Raw genomic sequence first — 20,267 nt, forward strand, 5'->3', positions numbered from 1 at the left:
GAAAATGATACCAGATAGATTGTTAGATCTACACAAAGGAATAAATAGCACCAGGATTAGTGTATACATGTAGATATATAAAAGGCCTTTTAAAATTTTTTCACTCACCACTGATCTAAACCTCATTCATATACTGACTCACTACAATAGCTGACACACTTGCTCTAGCTCCAAAGCCATTGCTTTCAACCCCGTATTCCCCGGGAAGTGCTGGAGTTGACAGGTTTGTGGGCATGTAGTGCTGACATTGGCATCAGCCTTGCCATGCTACCTCTCATAAGGGGCTCAGGGTCCTTCATTGCGTCCTGGGGTCCCAAGGATGTCACATACCCTTCTGAGCACTGTAGCTCTCAGGCCAGCATATGTCCAGGAGTCAGGAATGACAGAAATGTGTGGAAATTAAGAATTGACCCTCGCCAACAGACTTGTGGTTTCCAAGGAGGAGGGAGGGGGTTAGGGGAGGGATGGATTGGGAATTTGGGATTAGCAGATGTCAACTATTATATATAGAATGGATAAACAACAAGGTCCTACTGTGTAGCACAGGGAACTATATTCAATATCCTGTGATAAACCATAATGGAAAAGAATATGAAAAAGAATGTGTATATATATATATATATATATATATGTATAACTGAATCATTTTGCCATACAGCAGAAATTAACAGTGTAAATCAACTATACTTCAATAAAATATGTTTAAAAAAATTTTTAATGATTATTTAAAGCAAAAATAAAGATACCATATTGTGGCAATTATAATATATGTAGAGGAAAGATGTATAACAGTAGCACAGAGGATGGGAGGGAAGAAAATGGAAGCATACTGTTCTGAGGTTCTTATGTTATAAATTAAATACCCTAATATTATTTGAAAGTAGACAATGACACATTAAAGAAACATATTGTAAATCCTAGAACAGCCGTTAAAAACAAAAACAAAAAACCTTCAAATGGGCTGGCAAATTTTAGCCCACAGGTCAAATTTGGCTCATTACCTGTTTTGGTAAACAAAGATTGTTGGAACACAGCCATGCCATTTATTTCCACATTGCCTGTGATTGCTTCTGCAGTACAGTGGCAAAATTGAGTAGTTACAACAAAAACCACGTGACTCTCAACACCTTTGGTCCTTTACAGAAAAAGTTTGCCAACTTCTGGCTTAGAAGTCAATAGTAGAGATCAATGGAATGCTAAAAAGAGCCCATCTAGTCCAAAAGAAGGCAATGAAAGAAGAAAGGAACTAAGAAGAGATGGGACAAATAGTAGGATGGTAGAGTTCAACTCAGCCATATCACTAATTACGTTAAATGTGAATGGTCTAAATACTGCAGTGAAGAGCACAAATTGTCAAACTGGTCGAAAAAAGACCCAGCTGCGTACTGTCTGCAAAATATCCATTTTAAATATTAGTGGCAGAGAGGTACCATCCAAACTAATCATCAGACTTTTTAAAGCAAAAATTATAACAACATATTACGGGGTTTATGATATATGTAGAAAAGGTAAAACTGATCTAAAAATAACAGAAACCAATCAGTAGTTGCCAGAGGTCAGGGTGGAGTTGACTGTAAAGGGGCACAGGGAACCTTTTGGGGTGATATAAATGTTTCATATCTTGATTGTGGTGTGGGTATATGGTTGTATATGTCAAAGTCACTAAACTGTATATTCAAAATGACTGCAATAAAATTGATTTTTTAAATGAATAAAACTGATTTTATAAAGTAAAGTTAAACAATAGATGAAATTCTCTTCAGATATTCTGAACTTGCCAGCAGTTTAATCAGAGGGAAAAACAGCCCATTATGTTGGTCTTTTCTAAGTGCTGACCTGAAGACCTGGCTGTTTTAGATTGGTTTCTGAATCAGCAGATCTGAGGTAAAACCAAAAAAGGTTTTTGTTTTTAAATGCACAGCCAGGCTTGGGAGCTATTTAGTTATATAACTCTCATTGTTTTTATTATAGGAAGCAAATCCCATTTAGATTGTACATAAGCAATGTTATTATCCTGAAATCTCATGTGCACTATTTTTGGTCAAAATATATACCAGCAGTTCCTTGGTCTACACTCTCCTGAAGGGCAGAGGTGGGTCTTACTCATGCTTCTCTCCACAGACCTACTATCATATCTGGCACATGCTAAGGCGTCAGTGAATATTTGTTGAGTGAGTATTTTTGAATGCCCATAGATCCTCTCAGAATGAAAAATATCACTCACAAATGTATTCATTAATAGTGAAATGTATTTATTCTGAAGTATATGCCATTGAGTGGGAAAAGATGGAGCTCCTTCTCAGGCCAAATTCATGCTTCTCCAGGTGCACATGTTTGCCCATCTATTTAGTGGAAATATTCATTCACCAACATTTGTTCAACAGATATCATTTCTAGTCCATACCAGGCACTATTCTAGATATAGGAGTGAACACAACAGATCACATCTCTGCATTCATGGAGCTTTCCTTCGAAACGGGAGGACTGAGAGGGACATGTATACATGTACAAATATAGGGTGTCAGTGGCGCCAAGTGTTATGAGGAGCACTGAAACAGAGAAGAGGGAAAGGGAATATCGGAGGTGGGAAGATATTGCTGTTCATAGTGGGTGGTTGAGGAAGGCTTCTCTTAAAAGGGTAACATTTGAGCAGAAACCTAAAAACAAGTAAAGGAGCAGGCCATGCATGTATATATGGGTGCAGAGTATTCCAGTTATATGGAACCACAAAGCAGGGAGCACGACTGGCAAGAAGGCCAGTGAGATGAAACAGAGTGGGCAGGGAGAGGAGTAGGAAGGATGAGAGTACAGAGGTAGTAGGGGGGCAGTTCAGAGAAGGCCTTAGAAACCTTCACGAGGGCTGCCTTTTGCATTGAGTTGGGAGGCCCTTGGAGGTTTTAGGCAGAGAAATGACATGGTTTGATTTAGGTTTTAAAGAGGGCACTTTAGCTGCTGTGTTCAAGACAGACTCTAGTAGAGCAAGTGTAAAAATAGGGAGACCAGTTCAGTGGCCTTGTTGGTGAATGAGTACATACAGTCTGGCAAATATGCCCCCTCATAAACATTGAATTGGTTTTATCATTCTACTTACTGGACTTTTGAAATTATTTTCTTTTAACTAGTATTTTACCCAAATACAGCCTAAATTTATTGCAGTAGCACAGAAATTATTTTCTGAACATAACAAAATATAACACTTTACATTGCTTCGTTGATTGCCAGTGGATAATAATAATATATTTATAGAGTGTTTGACAGTTTAAAAGCTATTTTACATTCATTATCTCATCTAATCCCCACAATTTTTAAAGATTGATACGGTAACTTTTATTATCTCCCTATAGAGGTGAAAACTAAAATGTCACATGCCTAGTCCAAAGTCATATGCCAAATTTGTGGCAGGGCCCAAAAGACAAATCCAAGTCTTCTGTCTTCTAGCCTGAATCCATTGATTTTGTTTAAAGGGGTCTTTTATGTTCAAATGATGTTGCTGGGTTTGGAACACTTATATTAGCAAATTTAGTATATTGTTTAGAAAGCCATCTACCAGTGAGCAAAGATAATATGCATCCAACAGGATGCATACAAAAATGTATAAGGCATATTCCTACCCTGTGAACTTATTACTTGGTGATACCTGTAACAGTAAATGTGGTAATTACTAGTAAAAATGTCACATGCTCAGTTCCAAATGGTACAGACAGTAAATGCTTTAGCAGTTCAAAGGAAGCAGCGATTTTGATGGCCTGAGTAGGTATGGCAACAGGGAGATGGGGTACTTGAGTTTAAGGATGAGCAGGATTCAGTCAAAAAATATCAAGGAAGGGTTTTTAAACCCAGGTGGTTTGGGGTCAGGGACACAGCATGAACAAAGGCTTAGTAATGGGGTGTTTTGGATTTGTTTCTTTTGAGACAGTGACTAAAACAGTCTAGTCAGAATACAAAGGTTGTTTTGAGGATGGCTGTATGTCTACTGCTTTCATACACAAAGTATTCCTGAAAGCTAGGCTGAAAGGTGAATATGCAAAGTCATGCAGTAGGATTACATGTAAGTAAAAAAAGATGTTGGGGAGCTGAAAATGCCATAAAGTTCTTATTTACACCTTGCCTTTTAGAATATAATCTAGAAATTTTGTTGTTTTATTCTTTCTCTGTTGATCCACTTAAGTCAAATATGTGTCTGATTAAAGCTAAGAATTTGTTCTTTTTACCATACCTTGTGATTTCCATGTAGCTCCTTCTTCCAGGAGCTCAGAATATTTGTTCTTTATCTATCATCTGATATATGGCTTAAGAATGGTTTAAGGGTATCAGTATATAAAAGAGAAGATTGTCCAAAAGAAAAATATTCAAAGTTGAGGGCTTATAATGAGAATTAGGTTTGGAAAATAAGACCAGGCTTTGTAGAGCCTAACATTTCTGTCAGTTCGGCACACATTTATTGAGTGTCTACTGTGGCTGTCTATGATGTATATTTTTTGTATAAACTATTGAGGCATATTTGAAAGCACAACCCTATTCTTAAGAAGTTCACACTGGGGTTGGCGGGGGAGGTCAGGGAATATTTTACTTCCTCCTCAAGGAGAGAAGTGATAGAATGAAAGTATATTTAATATGATGGTGGTATAAGGTTTATATTGAAATTGGGGAAAACTGGAGGCAGAGACCAGTTGGTTGAAAAAGCTTACACCTGCCTGGGCATACTGACCTGTATTCAAAGAGAAAGCCCCCTTAAAGGAAGTATTTAGTGTGTCTTACCTGAAAGGGCATGCTACAGAGACGTGGTCTACAGCTAACCCCTGATCACAACAGTATCATCAACAAAATAATACTGTGTGTTCGTGGTTTCCATTAACTTATTCTCATCTATTAACAAATACTCACTAAGCATATACCGTATGCCTGGCACTCTTCAGGGACTGGAATATAGTAGTCAATAAAAGAGACAAAGTCCCTGCCTTCGTGGAGTTTACATTCTAGTGTCCATCAGGCAACACCAAATGAGCACATGTATGAGAAAATGCCTGTCATGTTGCCTGTCATATGGTAGGTAGGGTTCAATAATCGTTGGTTACTGAGTTTGAACTTGAAGTTTGAGTTAAGGACCTACTTTTGGTAAGATACTTTTTGCAGGGTGGAGGGACGGAGTGAGATTAACTCACAGATTTTTTTTAGATGTTACATAAAAATTATGAGTCTTTAGTTTTGGGGTAATTAAGGTTATATGCTGTATTAAATATAACAAGTTGTCTGTTCTTGACCACTTTCGCCACTGAAGATGAAGCATTGAAGCAGGTGCTCTTCTGTACTATCAAAAGTGATGTGCTCTTATCCTGCTTGGATGGTTTTTGTGGGCTCCTTGAATTCCTGAAAAGGCCTATTGTTGTCACTGACGATGCTTCACAGAAACGCTTTGTGTCATTATTTAGCGAACTGCCTTGGCAAAAGCTGTGCCAGTTCTTTTGTTAACTCTAACAACAGTCGAAATGATGTAAGGGAAGAGAAGGATAAATGAAACAAAGACTGATAAGTGCACGCATGCACACACATTTACACATCTTTTAGATCAGTTTCTGAGGATTATCTGAAGTAGCACGTAAAACCAGGAAACAGCAGAACTGCATTCACGTTCTCGTTGTTTCAACCAGATATCACCTGTTACCAGCAAACATATGAATGATTTTTTTCCTTGCTGGCTTCCCTTTGGCCTTACTGCTCCTGAGGTGGGAGGAGCAGTTTCACTTTGAGAGCAGAACTAAGCCTTTCTGTACAAATTCTTTGCAGGAAGGTTACATTTTCTTATCTACTTTTCCTGAAAGCTGGAGTAGGATATTGGGTGTATTTACTGTTGTTGGAAGCCAAGATTTTATTTGACTTTCACGTGAAGTAAATAAACCCTTGCTTCTATAGAAACCAGAAATGGTTGGAAGTGAGGGAGTTAGGACCTTACATTTTGCCTCCAGGTAAAATGCTTTGCGTTAAATTTGTGGTTAGAATTCTAGGTTGAACAGATGATGTCAATTCTGCAATATGGTATGGTGTGCATGTGTGCTTTTTTTAGAACAAGCACTGTAGATATGGAACTAGTGACATGGATTTTTCTGGTCCCTTTTTAGATGTGAAGCCCTCTAATATGCTAGTAAACACAAGAGGACAAGTCAAGCTGTGTGATTTTGGAGTTAGCACTCAGGTAGGTCTCATTTTCCTGCCGATCTTTCTTCTCTGTAACATCCACTTTCTATTTTCATTCTACTCTCTGGATTGAAAAATCACCTAGCTGCCAGACAAACAGAACTCTGCATCTTCTCGTTGGCTGGGATTGTGTTATTCATTTTTAATCTCTGAGCGAGTTTCCTTCATCAGAATATGATTGTTCATTGTTTAATGACAGTAAAAACTGCTGATATTGTAATTACTACTTACGAATAGCAAACTTCATTGATATGCAGCTTTGATATGAAAGCGTTTTGGCCAGACAAAAGGGAGGGCAGAGTGGGAGCTGTGCCTGGGGAGCCCAACTGGCCCACAATAAAAATTAATATTGGGAGCAACAATGGTGGAGGGCCATTACAATGTGCAGCACAAATTTTAATTAATTTCCATTTTGGGCCTCCCCTGAGAACCCTGGTGATAGTGACCCATGAGCGTGCTGTGATGTTGATTTGAATTGCAGCCACCTTTACTCCCAGCCAAACACGAAGACCAAAGCGAAGGTCATCATTGTATTAGGAGTTGTCAAAGTCTGTTATCCCTCCAGCGTATTTAGTGTTCATTTCATTCTAGTAATGCATGAGGCTTCATTCACATCTTGACCATCTGACTAAAAAATGAGTGTGTTCAAATTCTACTTCAAATTGACTTTGTACAATCAGGCGGGTTTGGGGTACTAAAGCGATAAGCATCCTGCTTAAGTGAATTGTTTAAGGTTATCTGCTATAAACTGTAATGCTATGCTTGTTTAAGTTGGAAATCACATTCAAAAGAAAAGAGATGTAATCATTTTTAATGCCTTTGTAGATAAATTTGTTCCTTTTTATATAATTTTTAGTTGATTTATAGAAGTGATGATTGTAAGTTAAATGAGGAATAATTGCCCATTTTATTTCCACATTATCTTTATATTGTTCTGACAGAATGTTTTGTCTCATAGCTGGTGAATTCTATAGCCAAGACGTATGTTGGAACAAATGCTTATATGGCGGTAAGTAAACTTATGCAAAAATAACATTTAAAACCAACATCTTTATGTACTTGGTAATGTATAATTCTTGAATTAATTCCACAGCTTTAGCCTAACAGATCATAAATTACAAAGTCAATCCAGTCATGATTGGATTTTTAAATCTTCCTAAAAGATGTTAGGGTTTATACAAGAGCTACCAACTTCTCTGACTTTATTCACTTAACTGGTTGGTTTGAGTATAAAATCATTTTGAAGTATAATCCTATAGAAAAATTGTATCTTATAGCACATTGGCTACTTTGCCTCATTGATTATTTAATTAACCCTAAAGTATACCAGAATGTCAGTCAATAAGATCAACTCTTTTTTCCAGGAATAAGCATGCTTTGACAGCAACTCAAAATTAAATTATTAATTAAAAATTAAATTATTACTTATGGATCTGATTGTAAATTATTACTTATGATCTGATCCTCTGAATGTAAAGATTTAGCAGACAATTCTCTGTCGAACTTGTATATCTATATTCTGTTTACTTGGGTTCGTACCTATTATAAGACAACTTACTTGGTCCCTCTGAAATAAATTTACCAGGAATAAAAAGTAGAAGCATAGAACTGTTTCAAATACCAATGTGGACTTGGCTTTGACCCGATTCTTTTTCCTTCCTTTTAAGTAAGGGAAGTTATTTGTGTCCATAAAATTGCTTTTTTTGGGCTGTGTTGGGCCTTCATTGCTGTGTGCGGGCTTTCTCTAGTTGCGGCAAGTGGGGGCTACTCTTCGTTGCGGTGCGCGGGCTTCTTCTTTTTTTTTTTTTTAACATTTTTTAAATTAAATTTTTTTTTTTTTTACTGCAAGGAGAATAGCACACATATTTTACAATAGCTATTAAATATCTCAATTTAGTCAGTCCTCCCTACCCCCTTTTTTTTTAACATCTTTACTGGAGTATATAATTGCTTTACATTGTTGTGTTAGTTCCTGCTGTATAACAAAGTGAATCAGCTATATGTATACATATATCCCCATATCCCCTCCCTCTTGCATCTCCCTCCCACCCTCCCTATCCCACCCCTCTAGGTGGTCACAAAGCACTGAGCTGGTCTCCCTGTGCTATGCGGCTGCTTCCCACTAGCTATCTGTTTTGAATTTGGTAGTGTATATATGTCAGTGCCACTCTCTCACTTCGTGCCAGCGTACCCTTCCCCCTCCCCGTGTCCTCGAGTCCATTCTCTATGTCTGTGTCTTTATTCCTGTCCTGCCCCTAGATTCTTCAGAACCATTTTTTTTTTTTAGATTCCATATGGGTGCAGGGGCTTCTCACTGCAGTGGCTTCTCTTGTGGAGCACAGGCTCTAGGCGCGTGGGCTTCAGTAGTTGCTGCACGCAAGCTCTAGAGCTCAGGCTCAGTAGTTGTGGCACATGGGCTCAGTTGCTCATTTGCAATCTTCCCAGACCAGGGATTGAACCCGTGTACCCTGCATTGGCAGGTGGATTCTTAACCACTGCACCACCAGGGAAGTCCCCATAAAATTGCTGTTATTTATTGACGTCCACAGTCACTTCAAGAGTTGGGGGCTGGGAGGAGACAAGCAGGAAACTTATTTAGTATTTTGGAGCAAAGTTTTACTTTAACATCTTAAGTTTAGTTTTTTGCTGAGGGTTCTAGATTTATTCAGGTAGTCCATTTCACTTCTAGTAGTCTTTATATGAATTAAACAAAGTATGGGTAGAACGCTGGATCTTTTTCTCAGTATTCTTTGTTCATCTATTATCTTGGTAAAAAAATGTTAATATGGATGAAACCCTGGATCTTATTCTCAGAACACTACAAAGGATTTTTTAATTGAGATACCAGAACAGTTAATTTTTGCCTTGCATTGTTTTTAAAGAAAATTTATTCTTTCTCATTTTTCTAGGTAATGTGACAAAAAGTTAATCTCTGAAGTCATCATACCTATTTTTACAAAACTTAATCACCTTCTTGGCTCTACTAGGTTATCTGAGATTGGTGAGCCATCTTTATAATTAACAAAACTGTGCCAAATGACATGATTTCAGTCTTTGAAAAAATATGGAACACTGTGATTTAAAACAAACAAAAAATGAAACAACTTTTCCACTCCCCATCATGTTCATAGTAGCTCTAAATTGCTCTGATAATTAAATTGCAATATGTTTGAATCTACAAATCTAGATTACAGTTGTCTTTCCCAGGTGTACATTAAAGAAATTACTTTTTTTCCTTTTTGTTTATGGATGAATGTGCTGCATCCATCTCTTAATTGAAAATGTGGGGATTAAAATTATGAAACGTTAGCTCAGATTGGCAGAGCTAAAATTACTTTGCTTCTTCGGTGAGTATGTTCTAGTCATCAACTTTATAGTTCAAGCTGTAAAAAGCATAAGATACCTAGGAAGCAAAGAGTGTGATAGCCTGATAGTGAGCTTGGCTCAATTCAGCAGGCTCTCGTTGGCCATGACTTACCAGCTGGTGTGAGATCAGAGGTTGGGAGTTGGGGAAGGTGGAAATAACATTTATTATTCTGTTACAGGTTTTAATCCCTGCCTGAGGTATCGTGATATTGTATTATAGTACTACCACTGGGGGTAGTAGTGGGTGAAGGGTGCACAAAACCTCCCTGTATATATGCTTTTCAACTTCTTGTTAGTTAATAAGTATTTCAAAGTAAAAAATTAAATTAAAAAAAAGGAAAGATCTGTTGGAACATGGCCATACCCATTTATTTATATATCGTCTATGACTGCTTTAGTGCTACAGTGGCAGAGTGGAGTAGTTGTGACAGTTGTACCAGAGACCATATGGCCGACAAAGTGAAAAATATTTACTATCTGGCCGTTTATGGAAAAAGCTTGCCAACTTCTGGTCTATGCCAGTGAAGGCTCTTTCTGAAACTGAGTACTTTGAATTAACCAACCTGTATTTACTGAGCGCCTTCCATGCAGTTAGCCAGGTACAGTGGTGCCACTCTGTAATCCACATAAGACTTGGGCAAAATAGGAAACATGGCATTATATGTGGCCACGTCATGTGTGACATAAGTTGTACCAAGCGTACCGTTAGAGAATGAGAAGGCATATGATATATGAATTTGATGATTCAAACAGTATGTGAAAAGGGCACTTATAAAAGAGAGAGATCACTGTGGGAGGATGAGCAAAGACTCAGAAATAGAGGGTGGTGTGAAATGGGTGGGGGCGGGGACATACAGGGTACAGCAAGGGTCCCCAGCGCCCGGGCCGCAGAGCAGTACTGGTCCACGGCCTGCCAGGAGCCAGGCCACACGGCAGGAGGTGAGCGGTGGGTGAGTGAGCGAAGCTTCATCGGCTGCTCCCCATCGCTCCCCACCGCTCACGTTACCTCCTGAACCATCCCATCCCACCCCTGTCCGTGGAAAAATTGTCTTCCACGAAGCCGGTCCCTGGTGCCAAAAAGGTTGGGGACCGCTGGGGTAGAAGACAGTAATAGATTGTGAGAATATGCAATTTGAGGTCATCTGATGTAATGCCCTCATTTTATATCCATTTCTCTCACTTTATATCCATACCTGTTTCTGTACGGTGATAATAACAATGATAATAATAGCCAACACTTAATTAGAACTGTGTGCCAGTCACTCTTTTAAACCTTTACATATATTATCTCTTTAAATCCTCACAACAACCCTATGAGGTAGGTAATACTATCGTCCTTTTACAGATGAAGGCACCAAGGGATAGAGAAGTTAAGTGACTTACCCAGGTTCATACAGCTAATAAGTGGCAGAGTCAGGAGTGAAACCTACATAATCAGCCTCCAGAGACTGAACTTTTAACTGCTGTGCCTCTCATTCTATCCAGATTATTTATGTGTCTCTCCAAATCTAGATTAGGACTTCCACAGGGCAGGGTTTATTCTACTCATTCTCTACATCCAGTCCTTCACATGGTGCTAAATGAATGAATCAGTTCATGAAAGTTGCATTCCAAAAATGACTTGTTCACTAATTATAAGCAGAGCAGTTAACTTTTTTGTATTAATAAGTATCTTACTTGCGTGATAAAGTATAGAAGACCCCCAGATGACTCAAATATAACCAACTAGACTGCTCAGATATTGAAAAGAAAATAAATCAAAGAAATAGCCGTGCATGTGTGAACAGTCTTACTTCTCCTACAATCTGAAATGTAAGGTATAAGAAAATGGTAATTAGGATAAAGATAGGGAAGGGTTTTCTAAGATCCTTAGGTTATGAAAACAAACAAAAAAACAGTAACAATTTAGGGGCATGTTAAACAGTGGGTCTTATAGGAGACTTGGAAAGTCATCTGGTCCCACTTCCTCATTGACCAATGAGGATACTGAGACCCCAAAACTGAAGGGGCGTGTTCAAGGACACATTACATCTTAGGGGCAGGTAATTAGGTTTAATGGACATTTTAATCCAAAGCAAGAAATATTTTCAACTATATTTTAAAAGGATTTCATCCAGAAGGATTACAAAAGGGGTCCAAAGGCTTTGGTGGCTTACATTAAATTAAATCATTTCTTGGAAATTCTGATTACTAGAACTTTTACTCTATTTTAAAGACAGAAGGGGACTTACCTGGTGGCGCAGTGGTTAAGAATCCACCTGCCAATTCAGGGGACACAGGTTTGAGTCCTGGTCTGGGAAGATCCCACATGCTGCAGAGCAACTAAGCCCATGTGCCACAACTACTGAGCCTGCGTTCTAGAGCCCACGAGCCACAACTACTGAGCCCGAGTGCCACAACTACTGAAGCCCACATGCCTAGAGCCCATGCTCCGAAACAAGAGAAGCCACTGCAATGAGAAGCCCACACACCACAATGAAGAGAGTAGCCCCCACTCGCTGCAACTAGAGAAAGCCATGTGCAGCAACAAACACCCAACACAGCCAAAAATAAATAAGTAAATAAAATAAATAAATTTATATAAAAAAAGCTATTAAAAAAATTAATACTAAAGATAGAAGTCCCTGAAACTTTAACCCACTATTCAGTCATTGTGATGTATTATGTATATATATTTTTTTGGCTGCACCATGCGGCATGAGAGATCCTAGCTCCCCAGCCAGGGATTGAACCCATGACCCCTGCAGCACGCTGAGTCCCAACCACTGGACCGCCAGGGAAGTCCTATTACAATTTTTAAAAATCAAATACAAAAGTTTGACATTATTGTTATGAATACCTGAAGTTTTGAAATTAAGAAATCTTATGCAGATACTTGTCCTTTGGTATCAGAAAGTCAATCTAAATAACTATTCTTATCTCCTGAACATTGTTTTCTACCTGGACTATTCCTGTTCTTAGAAATTACCTTTACCCAGATTATAACCTATACAGATTACGTGATACAACTCAGTTGGCCATGCTCATGCAGTGATCGTACACGGTGGTGTTGATTAGAAGGAGGCCAACATTTACTGAGCATCCCCACGTGGCATGTACTGAATTGAGCATATTACATGGATTTATTTAATCTTCAGACAACTCCATTAAGCATACATATTGTTATTATCGTCTTCATTTTACAGATGAGGAAACCAAAGGTGAAGTAACTTTAGCCCAGATTCTCAGAGCTGGCAAGTAGTGACAGTCAAGATTTAATTAGGACACCAGCTTCTAGTTTCTGGTAGTGGCACATTAGGTTATTTGGACCAACTCTTCTGTTGAAAAATGCTAATTAAAATACTTTAAAAACCATCTCAAGTGCACTGAAGAGCTAAAACGACAACAGGGAACTCCCAGGACGGTTTTCAGATGGAAACCTGAAACAGAAGGGAAAGCAGAATGTCACAGCTGCTTATTCCTGAGGACATTTGCCTGTACTGCTACAGCTGTGAATGATATGGGGGCTCCCTTAAGGCAGAGGGTCTTGGAGAAGATCTTCCCCATATTATGCTGGAAGCCTGAAGAGGCCCTCACCCCAGTATAAAAGCAAACCAGAGTTAAAGCTGCTCTTCCTCCCCGATCCCAGGGAACAAAAGAGAAGGCTTCTCAGAGCCAAGCAGAGCAGCAGGAGAAAAAGGAAAAGGGAGAAAGTTGTGGCCATAGACTTAACTCTGGCACAGATTTGCACCCTGGATGTTTGTATATGTGACCTGAGTTAGAAAAGGAGCTTCATGCTGAGAATATTGCTTGAGGTGGGCACATCCACTTTAGGCCTCAGAGAACCTTTCCAAACATTTTTTTGAAGAACAAAAACTAACAAGCAGCCAAAGAAAACTAGTCACACGAGGAAACAGAGCAACATGAAGGAACAACACTTGTAAGCAGACTTTAGATCAAAAATTTTTTAAGTGACATACTTGATTCGAGAAAGTCCCAAACAAAACTACTAGATAAAAATGAAAAGCTCGCTATTTGGTAGCATATTGAATGGAGCAGAAGAGAGAATTAGTGAACTGGAAAATAGGTTGAGTTAGAGCAGTGTGACTCCAGAATCCTTGTTTAACCAGTATGCTCTACTACCCACACAGTGATCTTGCCGGCTTTCTAAAAAATCCCCATTGTTTATGATATATACTTTTTGATTACATACTAGCCTAAAGTATTTGTGCATACTTTGTTAATTTTCTGAGTAGCCTGAGCAGAAGTTCCTTTATGGGAAGAGGTAAGGGATGTACCTTGGTATCGTCCTGCTTTTGACAAGTAAACCCTAGGGTACTGTGTTATAAATAGAGACGATTCTGGAATGAGTTAACTAAATATGGGCCCTGGGTAAATGCCCAGTCACGGCGGTAAGTGGAGGGGTGGAGTGTGCATGCCATCTTAGAGCCACTGCCCTTTTAGAATCCTCTGCTTTTTATATCATCACCACTCCTTACTGTTCTCATTAATTACAGACGAGAGTTTTTCCCCAACACTTTAACTCCACTACAGGTGCTTCAGACAAGAGTCATGGTTTTCCGTTTATTAAGCTTTCCACACTAGTGACAAATGTCATGTCAGAAAGTAACTCAGCTTTTGCTTTTTAACAGAAAAATGTTCATCACAGGTCTTCTCTCAGTAGTGTCATACCTGGCCATTGGTTTGGTTTGGTTTGGTTTAGTTTGGTTTGGTTTTAGAGGGGAGAGGACAGAGCAGGCCACCTTGGCCTCAAGTGTGAGAACAGATTTGAATTGTGCAGCTTTAGGCCATCAAGTCCTGACTCTATACATTCAGAATGTATTGGGACTTATCTTGTACCTGTGTCAGTGTCAGCCACCTGGACATGTTTCCCAGTCCCTACGAATTCTTGAGGATACACCTGTAGAGCTGGCTGCCCACCTTTCACTCAGCATTCGTGCTTGAGTGCTGCATCACAACAGTAATCTCAGTCTGTTAGCTTACTGTAAGAATTAACTTCTCTAATGAGAAGTTGTTAGACTCTCATCCTTAAGGAGTTCTCCTATTTGCCTTCTGATATCTGTGACCATTATCATTTTTGCTAATTTTTCTTTTTAAATTTAATTTTTCTGTGCTTTATTTTCACATTACAGTTTACATTTGTTTTAGTAGTTCAGTGGGTAAATGTGATGGTTATATTTAACCTTATTGTTGGTCTTGCACTTCTAGATGAAGTGCTGTATATTGATAACTGTCAGTTATCTGTCAGTTAACTGTCAGTTAGTGGATGAAGAAAGGGAGAGAGGACAGAAGGAGGAAGGCAACATTTGGTCATTTCTTTAACAATTCTAGAGGATTTTAGGATTTTCATGTTTGCTAGAAGTTCTTTTTTTTTTTAAGACATTGTTTTTAAACTATTTTTTTTAGTTCTTATTTTTTGGCTGCATTGTGTCTTCGTTGCTGCGTGCTGGCTTTCTCTAGTTGCAGCGAGCGGGGCTATTCTTCATTGCATTGTGCAGGCTTCTCATTGCGGTGGCTTCTCTTGTCACGAAACACAGACTCTAGAGCACGCGGGCTTCAGTAGATGCAGCTTGTGGGCTCAGTAGTTGTGGCACGCGCAACAAAGAGTAGCCCCCACTCGCTGCAACTAGAGAAAGCCTGCGCACAGCAACGAAGACCCAACACAGCCAAAAATACATAAATAAAGTAAATTTAAAATAATAATATTTGTAAGATTGTTATAAAGTGTAGAGGATGCGAAGTATCTAGCCCAGTGTCTGGGACAAATTAGGTGATTATTAAATGATAGCTATTATTATCCTTTTCTAGGGGGTACAAATTAAATCTCTCTGTTCTCATATTCCTTATCTGTTAAATGCAGATGATAATAGTACCAGTCTAGTATGGGTGTTTATGAGTCTGAAGTGAGATATGCATGAAAAGCACTTAGAACAGTGCCTGGCACATGGAAATTCTTCAATAAATGCACAGAGTGATGATGCCGTTGTTGATATTATGATGATGGCATTATTCCTGTAACTGGCTGGCCAGGTGCATATGAACGCATCCTATTATGTATTGATCTAACTAGAAATGGATAATGGGTTCATTCAGGTATGAGCCAGGACCTTGAAAAGTGGTGGTATGGGGGATTAGAAGATAAAAGAAAAAGTATTAGGGGATTGGAATGACCATATCTGGTAGCAGCTGGGAGAAACGGTCACATGACACTTGGGAAGAATTATTCTTGGTAGGAAAGGGGTTTTATAAATTAAAGAAATAAATAAAGGAACGGAAATAAGACAATCCAATCTGCTGCCTCAGGGTAGGGCTTTATGTGATTTTATGAAAAGTGGGGGAGAAGGCATTAAATACATTGAGATAGCCTCATAGGTGGGAGTGGGAAGTAGGTTACAAAGTTCTGCGTCCCAACTAAGCCAACTCCCCAAGATGTAGGACTGTGCCAACTCACCTGAGAGTGTCCGGCACACATCTTCTACACTCATGGTATATCCCCTGCTGGTGAGTGGTGGATGTCCATTTCTTCCGTCTGCAGGCTGACCCTGACCCCAGTTACTCATAAGGGCTCTCATGGAAACTTTTGAAGGATGATGGCTGTGGTGGCTTCCAAGAACTCCAGGGATGGTACAAAGAAGAGAATACTGCACTGGGGGCCAAGGGGTGTGGGTCATGATCCTAGCCCTGCCATGACTAGCTGTGTAACCTTGAGCAACCGTTCCATCTCAGCAAAACCTCAGTTTCTCTTGTTCATTTGTTCCTGTGTTCATTCAAAAGACTTCTGTGAAGTACCTTTCTGAATGCCAAATCCTGGAGGGATAGAGAGACCAGGCAGCACCCACTTCAGTATGCAATTATTTCCATTGAAGTAGAGAGTGTGCAGGTAATTGTTAGACCAAGTATTTTCTACATATCTTGAATGGAGGACCAAGAGTCCCAAATGGACCATTTGAACTGTTCCTTGGTTTATATCAAAAAGAAACCCTGATACATGGGATGAAATGTTGAGTAGTAGGTGAATCTGGGCAAAGGAGATATGGATGTTCTTTGTACTAGTCTTAATCTTTCAACTTTCCTATAAGTTTAATATTATTTCCAAATAAAAAATTTAAAGTAACAGAATTCCTAGTGATTCAGACCCATCTCCCAAAATGCAAATAAGTGATGATATTATATAATGTGCTGTAATTTGTCACTCCACAACTAAGACCACTCACTGGATTTGGTCTGGGTTGAATTCTCAGCTCATTTAGTAGTTTAGGACTTGCCTAAATTATTTCACTAATATGAGCCTTCATTTTCTTTATAACAAAGTTTCCCTCATAGGGTCTTTGTGAGGATTCAATGAGATTATATCCAATATACCTATATTACCTATACAGTTTCTATGTATTATCTATATAAAACACATACATATAAAATTGTTTTTCTTTTCATAATGTGCTGTGCAGATATTGATGGCTCTCTGCCTTAACTGAGCTCACATTAGCGTATGTGTTTCCTGGAGTAGCTTACATCAACTCACAAGCTCCCTTCTGTTTTCTTACAGCCTGAAAGAATTTCAGGGGAGCAATATGGAATCCATTCTGATGTCTGGAGCTTAGGAATCTCTTTTATGGAGGTATGTTGTTTGGAAATAGGTGCTTCTGTGTATATCTGTACTAATATGTTCTATCAGGAAGGATGAAGATTTTAAAAAAAAGTGAAACCTCCAGTGTGTTATGTGTACATGTAAACAGAGTTTAACTCAATAGTCCTTATTTTGATACCCTTGCATGGCTTGTGAGCTGACTATTCTAAAGTGTTATTTCTCACAGATCATCTGTGTAAAACTTATCTGGAGCGCTTCTTAAAAATACAGGTTCCTACGGCGACTGCCGCCACCGGCGACTGCAGCCAAAAAAAAAAAAAAAAAAAAAAAATACAGGTTCCTAGACTCCATCTAAAACCAATTAAATTCACATTTCTAAGAATCAGCATTATTAACATGTTCCCAGTGTGATCCTTATGCACACTAAATGTGGAGAACCTGTGATTTGAAAGAGAAATTCCAAAAAAATTATGTGTGATAGTAGCCTTGTTGGAATGCATATATAAATTCCAGAGGTGATTACTTTATTAACAAGTACAGCCCTACTCATTTGGATGTATACTTTCTATATGTTTGTTTAGAAAGAAAAAAAAAAACACCTTGTTCCAGTAGGATCATATCATGTGTTGGGCGACAGGGTGTGATATGATTTAGAGGAGGTTAGGTGTATGCATTTAGCACAATTTTAACGTCTTTACTCTTTATAGCTGTATTTAGAGTGGACTTTATCTTGGTGAGCTACATGTAGCTCCACTAGAGGTCTGTGCTAAGAGTTCTGTACAATGATCTTTGATCTGTAAGGAAATGCATAGGACTTATATTAGAAGGACATCTGGCTCAGGGTGAATTATAGTAGTATAAAGTCTGGATAATCACCAGTGCTTCAAGAATTGTATCTTATGTACATTGATTCAGATAAAGGAGGACTCTTTAAAAAGTAGAAAGAACTCCTTAAACAAGATCATGGATGAGTTGCAGTCACAATTTCATCAACTTTTTTTCTTTTGGTCAAATACTTTTTCTGTGATTTTCTTTTTCTGTGATTTTTGTAATGCATGAATGCAGTTGAATTTCTAAGGAGATATCTTCAGACTGCATTCACTTGCACTATAGAAAGAAAGCAAAAATAAAGTATTCAATGTTTATTAAACCATATTCTTCTGCTTCTTCATGAAAGAGAATCTAAGAGGAAATACAGTATGTATGTATCAGCTGACAGGTTAGCAATACTGGTGGACAGATGCTCAGAACTAAGTTTCCCAACAGAATCCTGAAGGGCTTGTCCAATTAGCCTGTTTCAGGGAAAACTAGTATTTTTGATCTGTGGAGCTCAGCTCTTGCTATTATATAATTACCCTTTGCATATTTTAAATCATCATCATTAAATGTATTTGGTAAAAGACCGGATATAGTGTAGGACATTTGAGAAGTTACGTGGTGTAAAGATACGACTCGTAGGCTGGGAATGAAAGACCTGGATTGCAGGTCCAGCTTTGCTACTGCTTTTCTAGGTGGCGCTGTGCAAGCCAGTGTCCCTCACAGTGGGTCTCAGTTTCTTCATCTGTAAAATAATGATCTCTAAGCCCCGTTCCAGACTAACATTCTGTGACTCTAAGCAGTCTGTTCTTGTCTTTCTTTAGCTTTCTGCAACAACTCTAGAATTGTGTGACTTAACAATATGCAGAGGCATAGCAATACTGTCAGACAGTGTAACTAATAGATTTAAGATTTAGAGCACGCATACATATTCACCATTCCTTTCTTCCACATTCGTTTCTTCATCCAGCTTTTGAGCTCCTGCTATATCTGCTAGATAGGCAGTGGGGATATAGTAATGACGGACACTCCATTCTTGATTCTAATGGAGTTTTGCATTTGGTGAGGGGTGGGGCATTAAGTACAAAAAACAGAAGGAAAACTAAATATATAATTTGTCAGGCAGTGGTAAGTCCTAAGGGAAAAAATGAAGTGGAGTAGTCCTTTCTGATAAAACAACCTTTGAGCAGAGACTGGAATGGTGTGAGGGGGCCATCAGGCAACAGCAGATACAAAGGTGCTAAGCTGGAGTGTGTTTGGCATGTTTAAGGAAAGCAGAGAGACCCAGGTGACTAGAGTGGAGTTAGAAAGGGAAAACTGGGAAAAAATACAGTCAGAGAGGTAGCCAGGGGCCAGATCATATGCAGCCTTGTAGGCCACGATAAGGACTTCAGATGTTACTCTGAGAGTAAATGATTTGAGTTATATTTTCAGAGGATGATGGGGTGCTCTGTGGAGCACAGAATATAGAGGGGCAATCATGGAAACAGGGAGATCAGTTAAGATAGGTAGGCAGATAGGTATATGAGTAGATGGATAGATAGATAGTTGCTTAATAAATAGCACATATTTATATTGCATATTGACATATATGTCTGCCAGTGTTTTGCTGGGTGCTAGGGATACAAAGAGTAACAAAAAGAGACTGTCATTTAGGGAGCGAGATTGCCATCGATGTATTTGGGTTTTGTTGATCATGTTCATTTATCCTGGAGGTAAACTATTGAACAGTCTTCAGAAGACTGGAGAAAACAGACTCGTTGACACTGTAAGACTGAGGAGGATTAAGGTGTAAGGAACAGTGTGAAAAAGTGTCATCATTGAGTGTGAGACACCTGAATGCCAGAAGGAGCGTGTTGGCTCATGTAGTAAAGTGGAGAGTAGAAAAGGACCACTGGTCAGGAGTGAGGGCCAAGAAGGGCTAGGTGTTTCCCTTCTTACTGCATTTTAAAATGGTTGTTGAGGAGCCAGATGTGAGATCAGAAGGGGGAGGAGATAGCCTTCGAGGATGTAAAGTGCAGTCTGATTATGATCATCAGAAAGGGTTGTTGAGCACCTCTTTGTGTGTGATGCTTAACTAAATGCTTTTGAAAGGGACTATGTGATCGTAGTCTCTGTATTCTGGGAGCTTATGATCCACCAGACAGGCAAGTGAGAACAGATGACCAAACACAGGTGGTGGAGTAGGTCTTTAGAGAGAAGAGTAAGGCCCTGGAATGTGTTACATACCAGATTTCATTTGGGGTACAAGGCAACAAAAAATATGTGATAGGGAATGGGAGTCGGAGGTTTTGAGTCCATAGAT

The 20,267-nt window shown here is 38.9% G+C and overlaps 1 protein-coding gene across 9 annotated transcripts in view; it reads left to right on the forward strand.

Moving 5' to 3' along the window:
- Window positions 1-20,267, forward strand: part of MAP2K5 (mitogen-activated protein kinase kinase 5) — a 266,567-nt gene that overhangs the window by 148,000 nt on the left and 98,300 nt on the right. For all 9 annotated transcript variants that reach the window (XR_003436416.1, XM_027123420.1, XM_027123426.1 and 6 more), the window contains 3 exons: window positions 6,117-6,190; window positions 7,151-7,201; window positions 17,105-17,176. Coding sequence is in view for 8 of the 9 variants with exons in the window: in XM_027123420.1 (XP_026979221.1) it covers window positions 6,117-6,190; window positions 7,151-7,201; window positions 17,105-17,176 (197 nt within the window). In the remaining variant the exon portion in view is untranslated. The remainder of the gene's footprint in view (window positions 1-6,116; window positions 6,191-7,150; window positions 7,202-17,104; window positions 17,177-20,267) is intronic.

The sequence above is a fragment of the Aethalodelphis obliquidens genome, unplaced genomic scaffold, assembly GCF_003676395.1.
Source record: "Aethalodelphis obliquidens isolate GAN/ISIS:26980383/991018 unplaced genomic scaffold, ASM367639v1 scaffold26, whole genome shotgun sequence".
Taxonomy (NCBI): Eukaryota; Metazoa; Chordata; class Mammalia; order Artiodactyla; family Delphinidae; genus Aethalodelphis; species Aethalodelphis obliquidens.